Here is a 13,784-nt window from a genome sequence, read left to right as displayed (position 1 = left end):
GCGAAGAAATCCGAGAAATAGTGCCGTGTATAGCTGTAACACAGAGCGCACGGATGGTCCCCACGATTTTCCAGCTATGAACTTAAACATATTCTCAATACAAATGAGTTTTTTCTTCATGTAGGAGACATGGGGACTCCAGGTGAGGTCTCGATCCACAATAACGCCTAAACACCTGTGAGTTTTCTTATATGCAATTGAGTGGCCCTCGATGCACACCGGGTAGAAATACATCGGTTTTCGTGTAAATGCAACTAGTGCACATTTTTCCGTAGATATTGTCAGACCTTCTCGGCGAACGTATGCCACTGTCAGGGTTGCTTCTTTCTGTATTCTAGCGCGCACTTGTGGTCGTGTCACGCCGGACGCCCAGATGCAAATATCATCTGCATAGAGCGAGACATTGGTGGTCTGTGGTAGCGTTTCGGTAAGCCCCACTAGAACGAGGTTGAAAAGAGTCGGACTCAACACTCCGCCTTGTGGCACACCACGACTGGAAATATATCTATTTGTCGGGCCATCTTCTGTAATAACAAACACTGATCTCCTTGAGAGATAGCTCCTAATCCATCTAAAAACGTGGCCTCCAAGTTCTGCATTCTCAAGAGCTTGGAGAATGACTTCGTCGGTTACGTTGTCGTAGGCACCTTTTACGTCTAAGAAGAGTGCCACAGAGAGACGCTTCATAGCTTTTTGTTGCTGCACGGAGGTCACAAGATCAATGACGTTGTCTATTGAAGACCGTCCACGTCGAAAACCAGCCATAGCATCAGGGTAGATGTTATAGTATTCAAGGTACCACTCCAGACGTGTCAGCAACATCCTCTCCATGACCTTACCGATGCAACTCGCAAGTGCAATCGGTCGGTACGATGTAAGGTCCAGCGGACACTTTCCAGGCTTCAGTAGAGGCACCAATCGGCTGCACTTCCACTCGTCGAGGACTATGCCGTCATGCCAAGACTTATTGAAGATATCCAGCAAACAGCATTGCGCTGTTGAACCCAAGTGTCTTAAGGCAGCGTAGGTCACCCCATCGGGACCGGGTGATGACGACCGCCTGCACATAGCCAAAGCCGCTTGCATTTCTTCCATAGTAAAAGGCACTTCCATACTTTGATCTCTCGCGACAGGGACGTCATGTAGCGAGAGGTCCATCAGTGGAACGATGTCACCAGTAACCTTTGCACAAAAATCACCAGCGACTTCAAGCTCTGGTCGACTTTGATGTAGAGCGAGTGCTGTGAAGGGACGACGTTGTTGTGGAAGTGATCGAAGACCCTGAAGAGTTCTCCACACGGGGGATAACGGCTTGCGAGGATCCAGGCAATCGCAGAAGCTCTTCCATCGTCGGTCCTGAAGTTTGTTCATCTCACGCTGAATTTTCTTCTGAATGCGTCGGGCTTCCCTCAAGTCATAAATACACTTAGTACGCCTATATCGTCTCTCGGCCCGCCGGCGGATCGCACGAAGCCTCGCCAGTTCTTGGTCGAAATCTGTGCGTCTTGTCGATGGTGTATACGTCCGCGTAGAAGCCTGCAGCGCTTGTATGATAATGTCTTCAAGGGGCTCGGGATGCTCCTGTCTGCACTTGTCCTCGATCGAAAGTCGGTATGCTTGCCAGTCAGTCTGTCTTGACAGCATAGGCGAACTAGAACTGTCAAAGCCTCTGACATTAATGTAGGTAGGCATATGGTCACTGCCATGAGTTTCAATGTCTGTGAACCATTGAACTTTAGAATGTAAACTATGAGACACTAATGTCAAGTCCAAACAGCTACTGTAAGTCGCCCCTCGGAGATAAGTCGGACTGCCATCGTTCAAAACTCTCAGGCCGTGCTCGGCAGCGAGATCAACTAGACTCGTGCCTCGTTGATTAGTCCTGAAGTTTTTCTTCCCCAAAGTGGATGATGGGCGTTAAAGTCACCCATGATTATCCAAGAACCTGGAGTTTTCATGAGTATGTCGTTTAGTCTCTGTAGATCAAGTCGACGTGATGGTGATAGGTAGGCGCCTATTAGTGTGAATGAAACCTTCTTCTTTTTGACACGGAGACATACGTAATGATTGTCGTCGTGAGGCTGCACTTGTTGCTGAACATATGTGAGCTCCTTGCGAATATACACAACGACTTGACTTCGTTCAACACATGATGAAGAAACAAATGACTCGTAACCCGACAGTCGAATTGTTCTTGAAAAATGGGGTTCACAAATGATGATAATCGGGAACTTGTTCTCAAAAACATAGTGCCGAAATTCTGACATCCGTGACTGCAGACCTCTGGCATTCCATTGAAGTATGGAAGCACACTTGACTTGTTCCCGGAAAGGTCGCAGTGGTTGTGGATGGCAAGCCATCTTGTTACTGTAGACCTGCAAGTACTGGTTCAAGGGAGTCCAGGACTTGCAGTGCGCATTTAGCGGATGGTGTTTGCATGGTATTCAGAAGGGAGCGGATAACACTCACCAGGGACCTCAGAACAGCAACGACTTGGACATCTTGGGCAGCTTGATTATCTGCTGCCGAATTAGCGCTCGGCGGTAGTCGATGCTGTCGATCCTCTTAGAAGTGTGCCTGGGGTAGAGCAGGCCAAGCAGCTTCAGATTTTTGCTGAGCTTCGGTATTCTTCTGACCATGTAGGTGTAGGGTGCTTGGCGGTGGCGGCGGTGGCGTGAAGGAGCGCTCTGGGGGCAAAACAGTACTTTTTTTCTTTCTTGGAAGTGCGCTGTCGACGGGAACGTCGTCTTTTAACAGTCGTTTTCGCTTCCTTTCGTGACGAGCCGTCCTTCACCATTTTCCTCAAGATTCTCTTCTCCTTCTTGATTAGTGGACAGTCGTTTGATGAGGCATCATGATCTCCATTGCAGTTTCTGCATTTCAGGGTAGTCGCTTTGCAAGACTCTGCTGTGTGGGGTTCGGCGCAACGCGGGCAAGTTGGCTTGTTGTTACATACCCCACTCACGTGGCCCATTCTCAAGCACTTGTGACATTGAAGAGGTCTCGGGATATATGCTCGAACGACATGGCGAAAATGACCAACCTTCACATGTGAAGGAAGGCAGTCGCCTTTGAAGATCACCTTGACGCAATGGGAGTTGCCTATTCGGCTAACTTGCAGTATGTCCGTAGTTTCAGCAGCTGGCTTGACCAGGACAGGAAGGTCAGTATTCGGTATAGAGATGTCGATATCATATATGACGCCCGTTGTCATGCCTCTGTCCTGCGGGATGTAAGCGTGGACTCTGATGTCGCCAATCTCCGTGACGGTTTGCAAGGTATGCAAAGCGGCCGGTTGCTCGACGTCTATGGCCAGGACATTCTTACGGGGATTAACTCGAATGTCGATTATCTGATTCGGCACGAGAGCTTCAAGACGTACCGAGATGACTTGCCTATTGATGCTCCTCAAGGTTGGCCGAAGGATCAACGGGAACAAACAATATAGTGTGGCGCGGCGGACCACAGGAGGCCTTCACGGTTGACGTACTTCCCGGCGAAGACCCACCGAGGATCCTCCTCTTAGCCTTGCACTTAGCCACTGGGACGAAACCGTCGTCGCTGCCATCGCTACTCGCCGTATACACTTCAGTGCTGTCACTGGCGGTGTCATCATCTCGGCTGTTCCGCTTCCTTGAGGCCGACGTCGAAGGCAATGCCATGTCCGGACTACGTACAACGGGGTCGGGATCCATCGCCGCCCGCAGGAGAGCGATGTTCCCCGGATTACACAAAAAACCACAAAAACTCAGGAGACAGAAAGAGCAGCGTTCCATAGGAGAAACACTTCCACGCTAGGGCAGCGTGCGTATATGCCTTAGCACCACCGATAAAGCTTTTTTTTATCTTCAGCGCGCTTGCTGATTTATGTGTATCGTATTGCGGAAGGTCTAAACCTCACCTCAATTACATCCGTATTCCGTGCATGCACTAGACAATATTTCTCCTATTTGTATAGTCATTGGATGAGGTGGAAATAAGTATTGTTGTCACTGCTGTATTAGTAGGCCAGGATAGGCCTAACTATTAAAACGTAAGCCAGTCTTTCTGAGGCACCTTGTCCCTGTTTGTAACTTTTGTTTATCCCTGTTTGCCACTAAGCAACCCCGCAGTGGTTGCTTAGTGGATGTGGTGTTGAGCTACTAAGCACGAGGTCGCGGGATCCAATCCCGGCCACGGCGGCCGCCTTTCGCTGGGGGCGAAATGCCAAAACACCCGTGTACTTAGATTTAGGTGCACGTTAAAGAACCCCATGTGGTCCAAATTATTTCGGAGTCCCCCACTATGGCGTTCCTCATAATCAGATCATGGTTTTGGCACTTAAACCCCCATAATTCATTTTTAATTAAGTAAATACAACAAAATTTATGTACTTACGGTTATCAAGGAGCCCAGGCTGGAGACGTTAACGATGCTTCCTGTGGAAAATATCGCGTAACAGGTATGACAGTATCATCAAACGAACAGACATCAAACGAACAGACAATACTACGTAGCGAATTGGGCGTCTTGGTGCATATCTGAAAAGGTGGCAGCGCAAAAAAGACAAGGACGGTGACTAGACGACAAGGTCCGAGCGCTAAACTTCCAACATTTATTGCGAATGATTCACGAATATATACGTGCTGTCCGAGCCAGGGGTTATCATCTGCGCATGCGTAAATATGCCAGCTCTCTGTCTGAAAGGGTGATGGAGACCATGCTGACGCATCCCTCTCTAAGTCTAGAAATCCGTTCAGATTCAGCGATTTCCCCTGTCACATGCGTTTTACTCTTCTTGATAAGAGAAGTGTTTGCAAGGTCGGCCGAACAGTCCTTGCAACTCAGACAATGACTTGCCAGAAACATTCGAATTCTGTGGAACGCTGCTCTTTCTGTCTCCTGAGTTTGTTATTTTTTGTGTATTTCGGGGATCATCGCTCTCCTGCGGGTGGCGATGGATATTGACGCCGTTGTACATAGTTCCCGACCTGGCATAGCCCTCGAAGTCGGCCTCAAGGAAGCGGAACAGCCGAGATGATGACACAGCCAGTGACAGCACTGAAGTGTATACGGCGAGTAGCGATGACAGCGACGACGATTTCGTCCCAGTGGCTAAGTGCAAGGCTAAGAGGAGGATCCTCGGTGGGTCTTCACCAGGAAGTACGTCAACAATGCAGAGTTCCTGTGGTCTGCCATGCCAGACTGTACTATTTGTTCCCGTTGATCCTTCGGACAACTTGAGGAGCATGAATCGGCAACTCATCTTGGCAGGACTTGAATCTCTTGCGCCGAATGAGATAAAGGACATTCGATTTAACCCATGTAGGAACGTCATGTCTGTAGACACCGAGTACCCGGCAGCTTTAGATACGTTGCGAACCGTTACAGAGCTTGGCGACATTAGAGTCCACGCGTACATCCCGCAGGACCGAGGCACGATAACGGGCGTCATATTTGATGTCGACGTCTCTATACCGAATGCTGACCTTCCTATCCTGGTCAAGCAAACTACTGACGCTTCGGATACATTGCAAGTGTCGAATAGGAACTTCCCGTTGCATCAAGGTGACCTTCAAAGGTGACTGTCTTCCTTCACATGTGAAGGTTGGTCTGTTTCGTCATGTCGTTCGAGCCCATATTTCCAGGCCTCTTCAATACCACAAGTATGTGAGAATGGGCCACGTAAGTGGTGGATGTAACAACAAGCCAGCTTGCCCGCGCTGCGCCGAACCCCACACAGCAGAGTATTGCAAGGCAACTGCCTTGAAATGCAGAAACTGCAATGGAGATCATGATGCCTCTTCAAAAAGCTGCCCACTAATCAAGAAGGAGAAGAGAATCTTGAGACAAATCGTGAAACACGGCTCATCACGGAAGGAAGCGATAACGACTGTTAAAAGACGACGTTCTCGTCGACGGTGCAAACGCGGGAAAAATAAAATGCTGTTTTGCCTCCAGAGCGTCCCATCTCGCCGCCGCCATGCACCGCCACCACCATCAAGCACCACACGCCTACATGGAGAGAAAAATACCGAGGCTCAGAGAAGAAAATCTGACGCTGCTTGGCCTACACTACCACAGGCACACTTCCCCGCGCAGCGACAGCATCGACTACCGCCAATCGCTACTTCGACAACAGATAAACAAGCTGCGCAAGATGTACAGGTCGTTGCATTGCTGAGGTCGTTGGTGAGTGTTATCCGCGCACTCCTGAATAATATGCAAACGCCATCCGCTAAATGCGCACTGCAAGGTGCTGGATTCCCTTGAACCAGTACTTGCGGGTCTACAGTAAGAAGATGGCTTGCCATCCACAACCCCTGCGGTCGTTCCGGGAGCAAGTCAAGTGCGCTTCCATACTTCAATGGAACGCCAGAGGGCTGCACTAACGGATGTCATAATTTCGTCACTTTGTTTTAGAAAACAAGTTCCCATAATCATAATTTGTGATCCTAGTTTGTCAAAGACAATTCGACTGTCGGGCTACGAAGCACTTGTTTCTTCGTCATGCATTGAACGTAGACAAGTTGGTGTGTATATCCGCAAGCAGTGGCGCGCCGACAGGCGGGGCGATCCGCTGGCGGGCCGAGAGACGATATAGGCGTACTAAGTCCATTTATGACCTTCGGGAAGCCCGACGCATTCAGAAGAAAGTTCAGCGTCAGAAGAACAAACTTCAGGACCAACGATGGAAGACCTTTTGCGAATCGCTGGGCTCTCGTAAGCCGTTATCCCCAGAGTGGAAAACTCTCCAGAATCTTCGCTCACTCCCACAGCAGCGTCATCCCTTCACAGCGCTGGCTCTACATCAAGGTCATCCAGAGCTTGAGGTCGAGGGAGATTTTGTGCGAATGTTGCTGGCTGACTCCTCGCTACATGACGACCCCGTCGCGAGAGATCACAGCATTGAAGTGCCTTTCTCAGTGCAATAACTGCAACTGGCTTTGGCTGCGTAGATGGTAAACATGGTAGTACCTTTAGTTAAGTGGTGTGTGCAGCCATCCTCGTTTGTAGCCTTAAGTTAACGGAATACAAATCGGGTGAACAGATGGTTGCATGGGCCTGCAGCGCAATCAGCGTGTTTTTCTTTTCTATTGTGACACAGAACTGCAGAAAGAGATCATGTACAAAAGTTCATACGCAGCGACCGACGATGACGTGGAGCCTAGTAGTTCTTTATACGTTTCCACAATTCTTATGTAAATCATGGTTCCCACGCAGCTTTAGTTTATCAGTCGCTGATGGAAACAAAAATAGTATAATAATTGTTCAAAGTTATGTTTCACATAATCGGTGCCAAACAATTCCTTGTAAACAATTGGTCTAACACCAACCTCTCGTTTTCTTCAGGTGTGGAAGGGCCTCCTGTGCCATGTTGAAGGCGGAGCGTAGGTTCGTGCGAATCACGTCGTCGAAATCATCCAGACTGATTTCTCCCAGAGCAGCAATGCTGCAAATTCCGGCGTTATTGACCTACATATAGACAGATTAACCTAAACGAGTGCAGTAGATACATTGAATTATTCATACAGAAAAACACGCGATTAGCAGCAGGCATTGACGAGATGCCGTTGCAACTGTTTTTCCTTCCTATAAGTTTTTCTGACGCCAATCGCTTGGTCTACCGCAAGTGAGACGCCCTTGTGAACAGCAGCAATTCGTGCGCCCCTCTTTACTAGTACAAACACACAGCGCTGTTACGATAAAACATTGCAATACAATATTGATCTCATACAATACAAAATTCTTGTAATCGCTAATAATAAAGGCGCAATTATAACTTTCAAGTTACTTCTCGCGGTATTGAAACGAAACCGGAAAAGCACTCAAGCGCAGACTGACCGAGAAACACTGAACCTCGTCGTCATCTATCTACTCTACGCTCTCCCACCACCACGTGACTCTCAGGTGGGTAATGCAAAAGGAGGAAAGGACAGAGAAAGGAAAAAGGAAAGGAAGAAACACGTTTATTTCACATGCACGTCAAAGGAGTCACACCGCAATCACGCAAACTAATTATTTATTCGACAAGTGATGATGCTGCAAACGCCGTCTGGGTTAGACAGGTTGGAGAGGTATGCTAGCTTTTCCCTTTATACATGAACCAATTCATTACGCAAAATGTTTGTCCTAATGTTTTATGTAATTAGAGAAATGTAACAAATATGACCTGTTCTTAAGCATAAATTTAGTGGCCTGCTTCATGTGTTGAGCAATATTTACGAGCTTCGGGGCACCTTCACCTTCGCTGATGCTACCATTAACACTTAGCTTGCCCTGGCTGCATACCACAAGATTAAAGACTTCCACAAGTGTTAGAAGAATGAAACATTTTATTTGAAATCCAGCCACATGGGCTTCCTTAGAAGCTTGCACATGCATGCACATTGAAATTGCAACGTTGAGAACTGCAGTAGTATTTGTGTAAAACTCACCACAATATCAATCCTGCCGAAGTATTCCACTGTTTTTTTCACAATTTTTGCGATGTCATCCGCCGAGCGTATATCACCTTGTATGATCAAAACCTGCGGATATAATTTCTGAATAAGAACATCTCGGTGACGTGCTCCAACCAGAGATTTTTGTTTTTTCAGGCAACTCGGGACGGGCGATGGATCGTTAAATTGCGTAGCACCAGCCACAGATAAAGTTCTTCTTCAATGAGTCGTCGTAATACACCAGGTGCTATTAGTTCCACTTGCAGAAGCGTCGATACTGTGCTTCTGGAAGTGGGACTAATACCGGTCATAACCACAGAAGCGCAGGCAACGTGCACAGGTGCTGTCGCCACACTCTTTCCCCCTCTCATTCTTCGTCAAACAGGATGGAAAACAAATAAAAGGCATGAAGTCCAACTTCCTACACTAAATGCAATTTTATATATATATATATATATAATGAACGAGAAGAAAGGGAACCTGAGGGGCCCGATTTTGATTACTCATATCATAAGAAGCCAACAAACAACGATACCAAGGACAACATATAGGGGAAATGACTTGTACTTACGAAGTGAATTAAAGAAATGATACATTAATGGAAATGAAAGTGGATGAAAAAACAACTTGCCGCAGGTGGGGAACGATACCACGTCTTCGCATTACGCGTGCGATGCACTTACCATTGAGCTACCGCGGCGCCGTTTTCCCTTCCACTTTCTGGGGTATTTATGTTTTACTACTACAACTAACCCGGAGTGTTAGCCAGCGTCACCACTCGCAAATCTTGGGGGCGAATGCGGAATATCCTTTTTGCATAGGCGTCATGAGTACGTGATCTTTTTGGGTGAAGGCAACTAGGTAGTCGACATATATATATATATATACAGGGTGTTTCAGCGAACACTTTCAAAATTTATTTAAGGTTGACCGTGGCAGATAGCCCAATTCTAGTTAATGAGCTGGTCTACTCGAAGAGGCGGACAAAACTTGCACAAAAAATTGAAATACATAATCGACTAATTAACACAAATTCACTAATCAAGTTTTTAACTAATTACCTGATGGCTCATATTGCAATTTACAAATTGTAGCCGTGGAGTTCGCAAGGCGGATCCACTTGGAACGAATTCTTGGGATGACACCAGTTTCGAGATATTAATTCCCGAACTTTGCGGAGAAATGCATTGGCGTTCCAGTTAATTTTGTGCTTCAATGCATAAAGCGACGTTTTGTTAAGAAACTAACTGGAACGCCAATGCATTTCTCCGCAAAGTTCGGGAATTAATATCCTCGAAACTGGGTGTCATCACGCAATTCTTCCAAGTGGATCCGCCTGTGACTCCACGGCTACAATTTGTAAATTGCATATGGGCCATCAGGTAATTAGTTAAAACTAATTAGTGAATTTATGTTATTATTCGATTATGCATTCAATTTCTTGTGCAAGAATGTCCGCCTCTTCGAGTAGACCAGCTCATGAACTAGAATTGTGCAATCTGCCACAGGCAAACCTTTAAGAATTTTGAAAGTGTTCGCTGAACACCCGTATAATATATATATATATGTGGTGGGTGTGTGTGTAACATCAGCGAACATCCAATTATTAGGTTGCCTTGGCAGAAGCCCATAGTTCATGGCCGAAGAGCGAATATTCACAAGAAATGAAGCATATATGATTAACAAAAATTCACTAATTAAGTTTTAAACTAATTGCGTGATGGCCCATATTGCAATTTACAAACTGTAGCCGTGGAGTTCACAAGGCGGATCCACTTGAAATTCTCAGGTTGACACCAGTTTCGAGATATTAGTTCCCGAACTTTGCGGAAAAGTGCATTGACGTTCCAGTTAAGTTTGTGCTTCAATGCAGAAAGCGACGTTTTGTTAAGAAACTAACTGGAACGCTAATGCATTTCTCCGCAAAGTTCGGGAATGAATATCTCGAAACTGGTGTCATCCCGAGAATTCGTTCCAAGTGGATCCGCCTTGCTAACTCCACGGCTACAGTTTATAAATTGCAATATGGGCCATCAGTGAATTAGTTAAAAGCCTAATTAGTGAATTTTTGTTATTCATTTGATTATGCGCTTCAATTTCTTCTGCAAGTAATGTCCGCCTCTTCGAGTAGACCAGCGCATGAACTCGAATTGGTCTATCTGCTATAGGAAACCTTTAAGAATTTTTGAAAGTGTTCGCTGAAACACCCTGTATATATATATATGTATATATATATATATATAAGTTAGAAGAAGTGCAGGCGCACGCAGACAAACAAAACATTTTAATTTCAACATTTCGGCCGGGGTTCGGCCTTCATCAACAGTGCGATTGCAGGCACACAGAGCTCAATTTATACATTTTCTCTGTAACTAAAAAAGAAGACAACGTACCTGGTCTATGACCACATGCACGTGTACATTTATTGACGTCATGCATACCAACACGTACATTGACTCATGTCAAACTCAGCGGAACACCATCTCATTCGCCCATACATATTTAGCTTTCCTAATCACTTTTCTGGACGTTAGTATAAGTTTGCCAACAAGCTTATCACATCAGTCTACAAAAAACCAACTGATAAGCACTAATACTTGCCTTTCCACAGTAGCCATGTAAAACATTGTAAAGTAGCAATATGCCGTACAGCCAAGTTCTTTGTTTCAAGTGGATGTGCACTAAAAAAGAAGACTTTACATCGAAGTGTGAACAACTACGTAACGACTTACTACGCCTGCGTTATCCTCCCTTAGTTGTCAGCGACACAATTCGAAAAGCAGACAACCTTGATGGCCGCGCGCTCATCAATAGCAAGCCAGCTCCCCCAGATTCGCGGACTAACCTTATCCTCACGTATTCAGCATCAAATCCTAACATACACCCGTATCCTCAGGAAACATCATACCATACTCTTACAGAGCGAGAAAATGCGCCAAATTGTTCCTGAACATCCGCGGGTGGTATACAGACGGGCCACCAACTTCAGAGACGTTGTCGCGTCATCCAAAATTCACTCAGATAACTTCAAAGGCTGCGCACCATGCGGAAAACCTCGATGCAGGCTTACCAAGAGCACCGCGTCTTCATTTTCATACAAAATCCAAGGGCCTTACAACTGCTACACTTGCAATGTTGTATATCTCCCGAATTCACCATTTGCGGCGCACAATACATCGGACAAACGGGAACCCCTTTTAGGTTACGCTTTAATAATCACAAATCACACGTAAAATCTATACCGCAGCTCCCCCTCTCAAAACATGTGAACACACTAGGCCATCCTCTCGAAAAATTTAAGGCCACTATATTGAAATCAGGATTCCCCACTCACTACGGTAGAGAAGCTTGCGAGTCATTTTTAATTCACCAGTTCAGCTCACTTTCAAAGGGAATAAAGGAAATTATAGGTACGCTGACATGCACACCTCACGAATAAGAGGCATTTTTGGCATGTTTGGTGCACCAATGAATATTTTTACTGGTCGCTTTATGCATTTCCTAACGATTAAATACGACATGTGTAATATGGCATAATGATGATGTGATGTGTATTTTTCCGCCTCATATATTAGAAATTCTCCTCACCCTTCTATTACGGTAATTACTGCATCTTGCCATATAATTTTCATTTATATTTTACTTTATTTTTTATACACGCATAGACTTTGTATGAAAAAACAGCTTACCCACCAACACAAAGAATATCACTTGTTTGGTGCTCCAATGAACATTTTTCCTGGCTGCCTTATGCATTTCCTAACGATCATATATGCATATACTATATGGCATGCTTATAAGTGATATGTATACTTCTGCATCATTATTTACAATTTCTTCGCGAACTTTCTGTTGTGTTGATGTTAACTACTTCACCTTGTAAAATTTTTCATTTATCCTTTATACATCACCTTATGGAGATCACCATCAGCATCACCCTTTATCCTTATGACATCACCATCTGGGCGTACCGAGGCAGTGATGGTCAAGTGGAGCCAGCCCTCCAAACTGCGATTGACACGGTTGAAGCCTATCTCCAAGGAACCGGACTGCACTGTTCGCCGGCTAAATCGGAGCTTCTTCTCTACAAGCCCATTCAGCGGGGACGCCCTCCCAAACATCAATCTGAGCCCCGACCCTGTGGCTCTATCACCCTACGTCCTATACCACACGTCCCTAGTATCCAGATCCTCGGTTTCACCATCTCTACCAACGGCTCCAATGCCTTGGCTCTCAACAAGACCTGCGCCCAAGCCTCAAAACACCCTACGCCTTTTTAAACGCATCTCCAACCGACGAGGGTGACTCAAAGAAGAAAGCCTTCTCCGCCTCGTGCAGTCCTTTGTCATATGCCACATTACCTACGTTGCTGCATACCTGAACTGGTACCGGGCTGAGCAAAACAAGCTCGTCAGTCTCATACGAGGGGTGTACAAGCAAGCACTTGGCCTCCCGCATTACACCATTACTGAACTCTTCAACCAACTAGGAGTTCACAACACTCTTGCCGAACTCATTGAAGCACAACAACGCTCTCAGCTTGAACGGCTCACCCTTACTGAAACGACACGCTTTACTCTATCCACGCTTGGCTTCACTTACCATCAGCAACAGGGCCCCAAACAATCGATCCCGACTGACATCCGTAGCTGGATCCACACAGACCCTATCCCTACAAATATGCACCCTGAATATAACAGGGCCCGGCGCCAAGCTCGGGCCGGAGCTATCATAAAAGCCCTTGCTCACGTACCTGGCGTCACATTTGTTGACATTTGTTGATGCAGCCCAATATTCCCATGGCACATGATTTGTGGCCGTCGCCACACGCGATGGAGTCCTACACCACGCCTCCAGCGTCACTACCGCCACTGCCGAAACGGCTGAAGAAGTGGCCATCGCCCTGGCCACTCTAGATCCCACCTGTCCACCATCGTGTGTGACTCTCGCTCAGCCGTCACTAACTTCAGCAAAGGCCGTATTTCTCCTCAAGCTCTTCGTATCGTCCGCCAGGCACCACACTCTAAAGAAAGCATGATCTCCCTGACATGGATCCCGGCCCACGCGGGCCCTGTCCACCCACACCTCCCTAACCTCAACGAGGTTACCCACTCCATTGCGCGAGACCTAGTCAACCGCGCGGAGACACTGGAGACGAGTTGGACACCAGGGACAATCTGACTGCTTATAATGACCTCGTTAAGGCATTTTACCTTAGTCGCCGAACCTTCCCCCCACCTCACCCCAAGTTCAGCCGGGCGCAGGCTACCACCCTGCGTCTGCTACAAACAAATACCTACCCTTCACCCGCCCGCCTCCACCTTATAATTCCCTGAAGTTTACAGTACCCCCAACTGCCGG

At 46.6% G+C, this 13,784-nt stretch overlaps 1 protein-coding gene across 2 annotated transcripts in view; it reads right to left on the bottom strand.

Moving 5' to 3' along the window:
- LOC119459108 (uncharacterized oxidoreductase TM_0325) overlaps positions 1–13,784 on the bottom strand; it is a 39,433-nt gene that overhangs the window by 20,545 nt on the left and 5,104 nt on the right. For both annotated transcript variants that reach the window (XM_049671148.1, XM_049671149.1), the window contains exons 3-5: positions 8,418–8,510; positions 7,317–7,455; positions 4,378–4,418 (exon numbers count right to left, since the gene is read on the bottom strand). In XM_049671148.1, coding sequence (XP_049527105.1) covers positions 4,378–4,418; positions 7,317–7,455; positions 8,418–8,510 — 273 coding nt within the window. The remainder of the gene's footprint in view (positions 1–4,377; positions 4,419–7,316; positions 7,456–8,417; positions 8,511–13,784) is intronic.

Source organism: Dermacentor silvarum, chromosome 7 (assembly GCF_013339745.2).
Source record: "Dermacentor silvarum isolate Dsil-2018 chromosome 7, BIME_Dsil_1.4, whole genome shotgun sequence".
NCBI classification, from domain to species: domain Eukaryota; kingdom Metazoa; phylum Arthropoda; class Arachnida; order Ixodida; family Ixodidae; genus Dermacentor; species Dermacentor silvarum.
The sequence above is the reverse complement of the archived record's forward strand: the minus strand, read 5'-3'. Positions and strand labels throughout refer to the sequence as shown.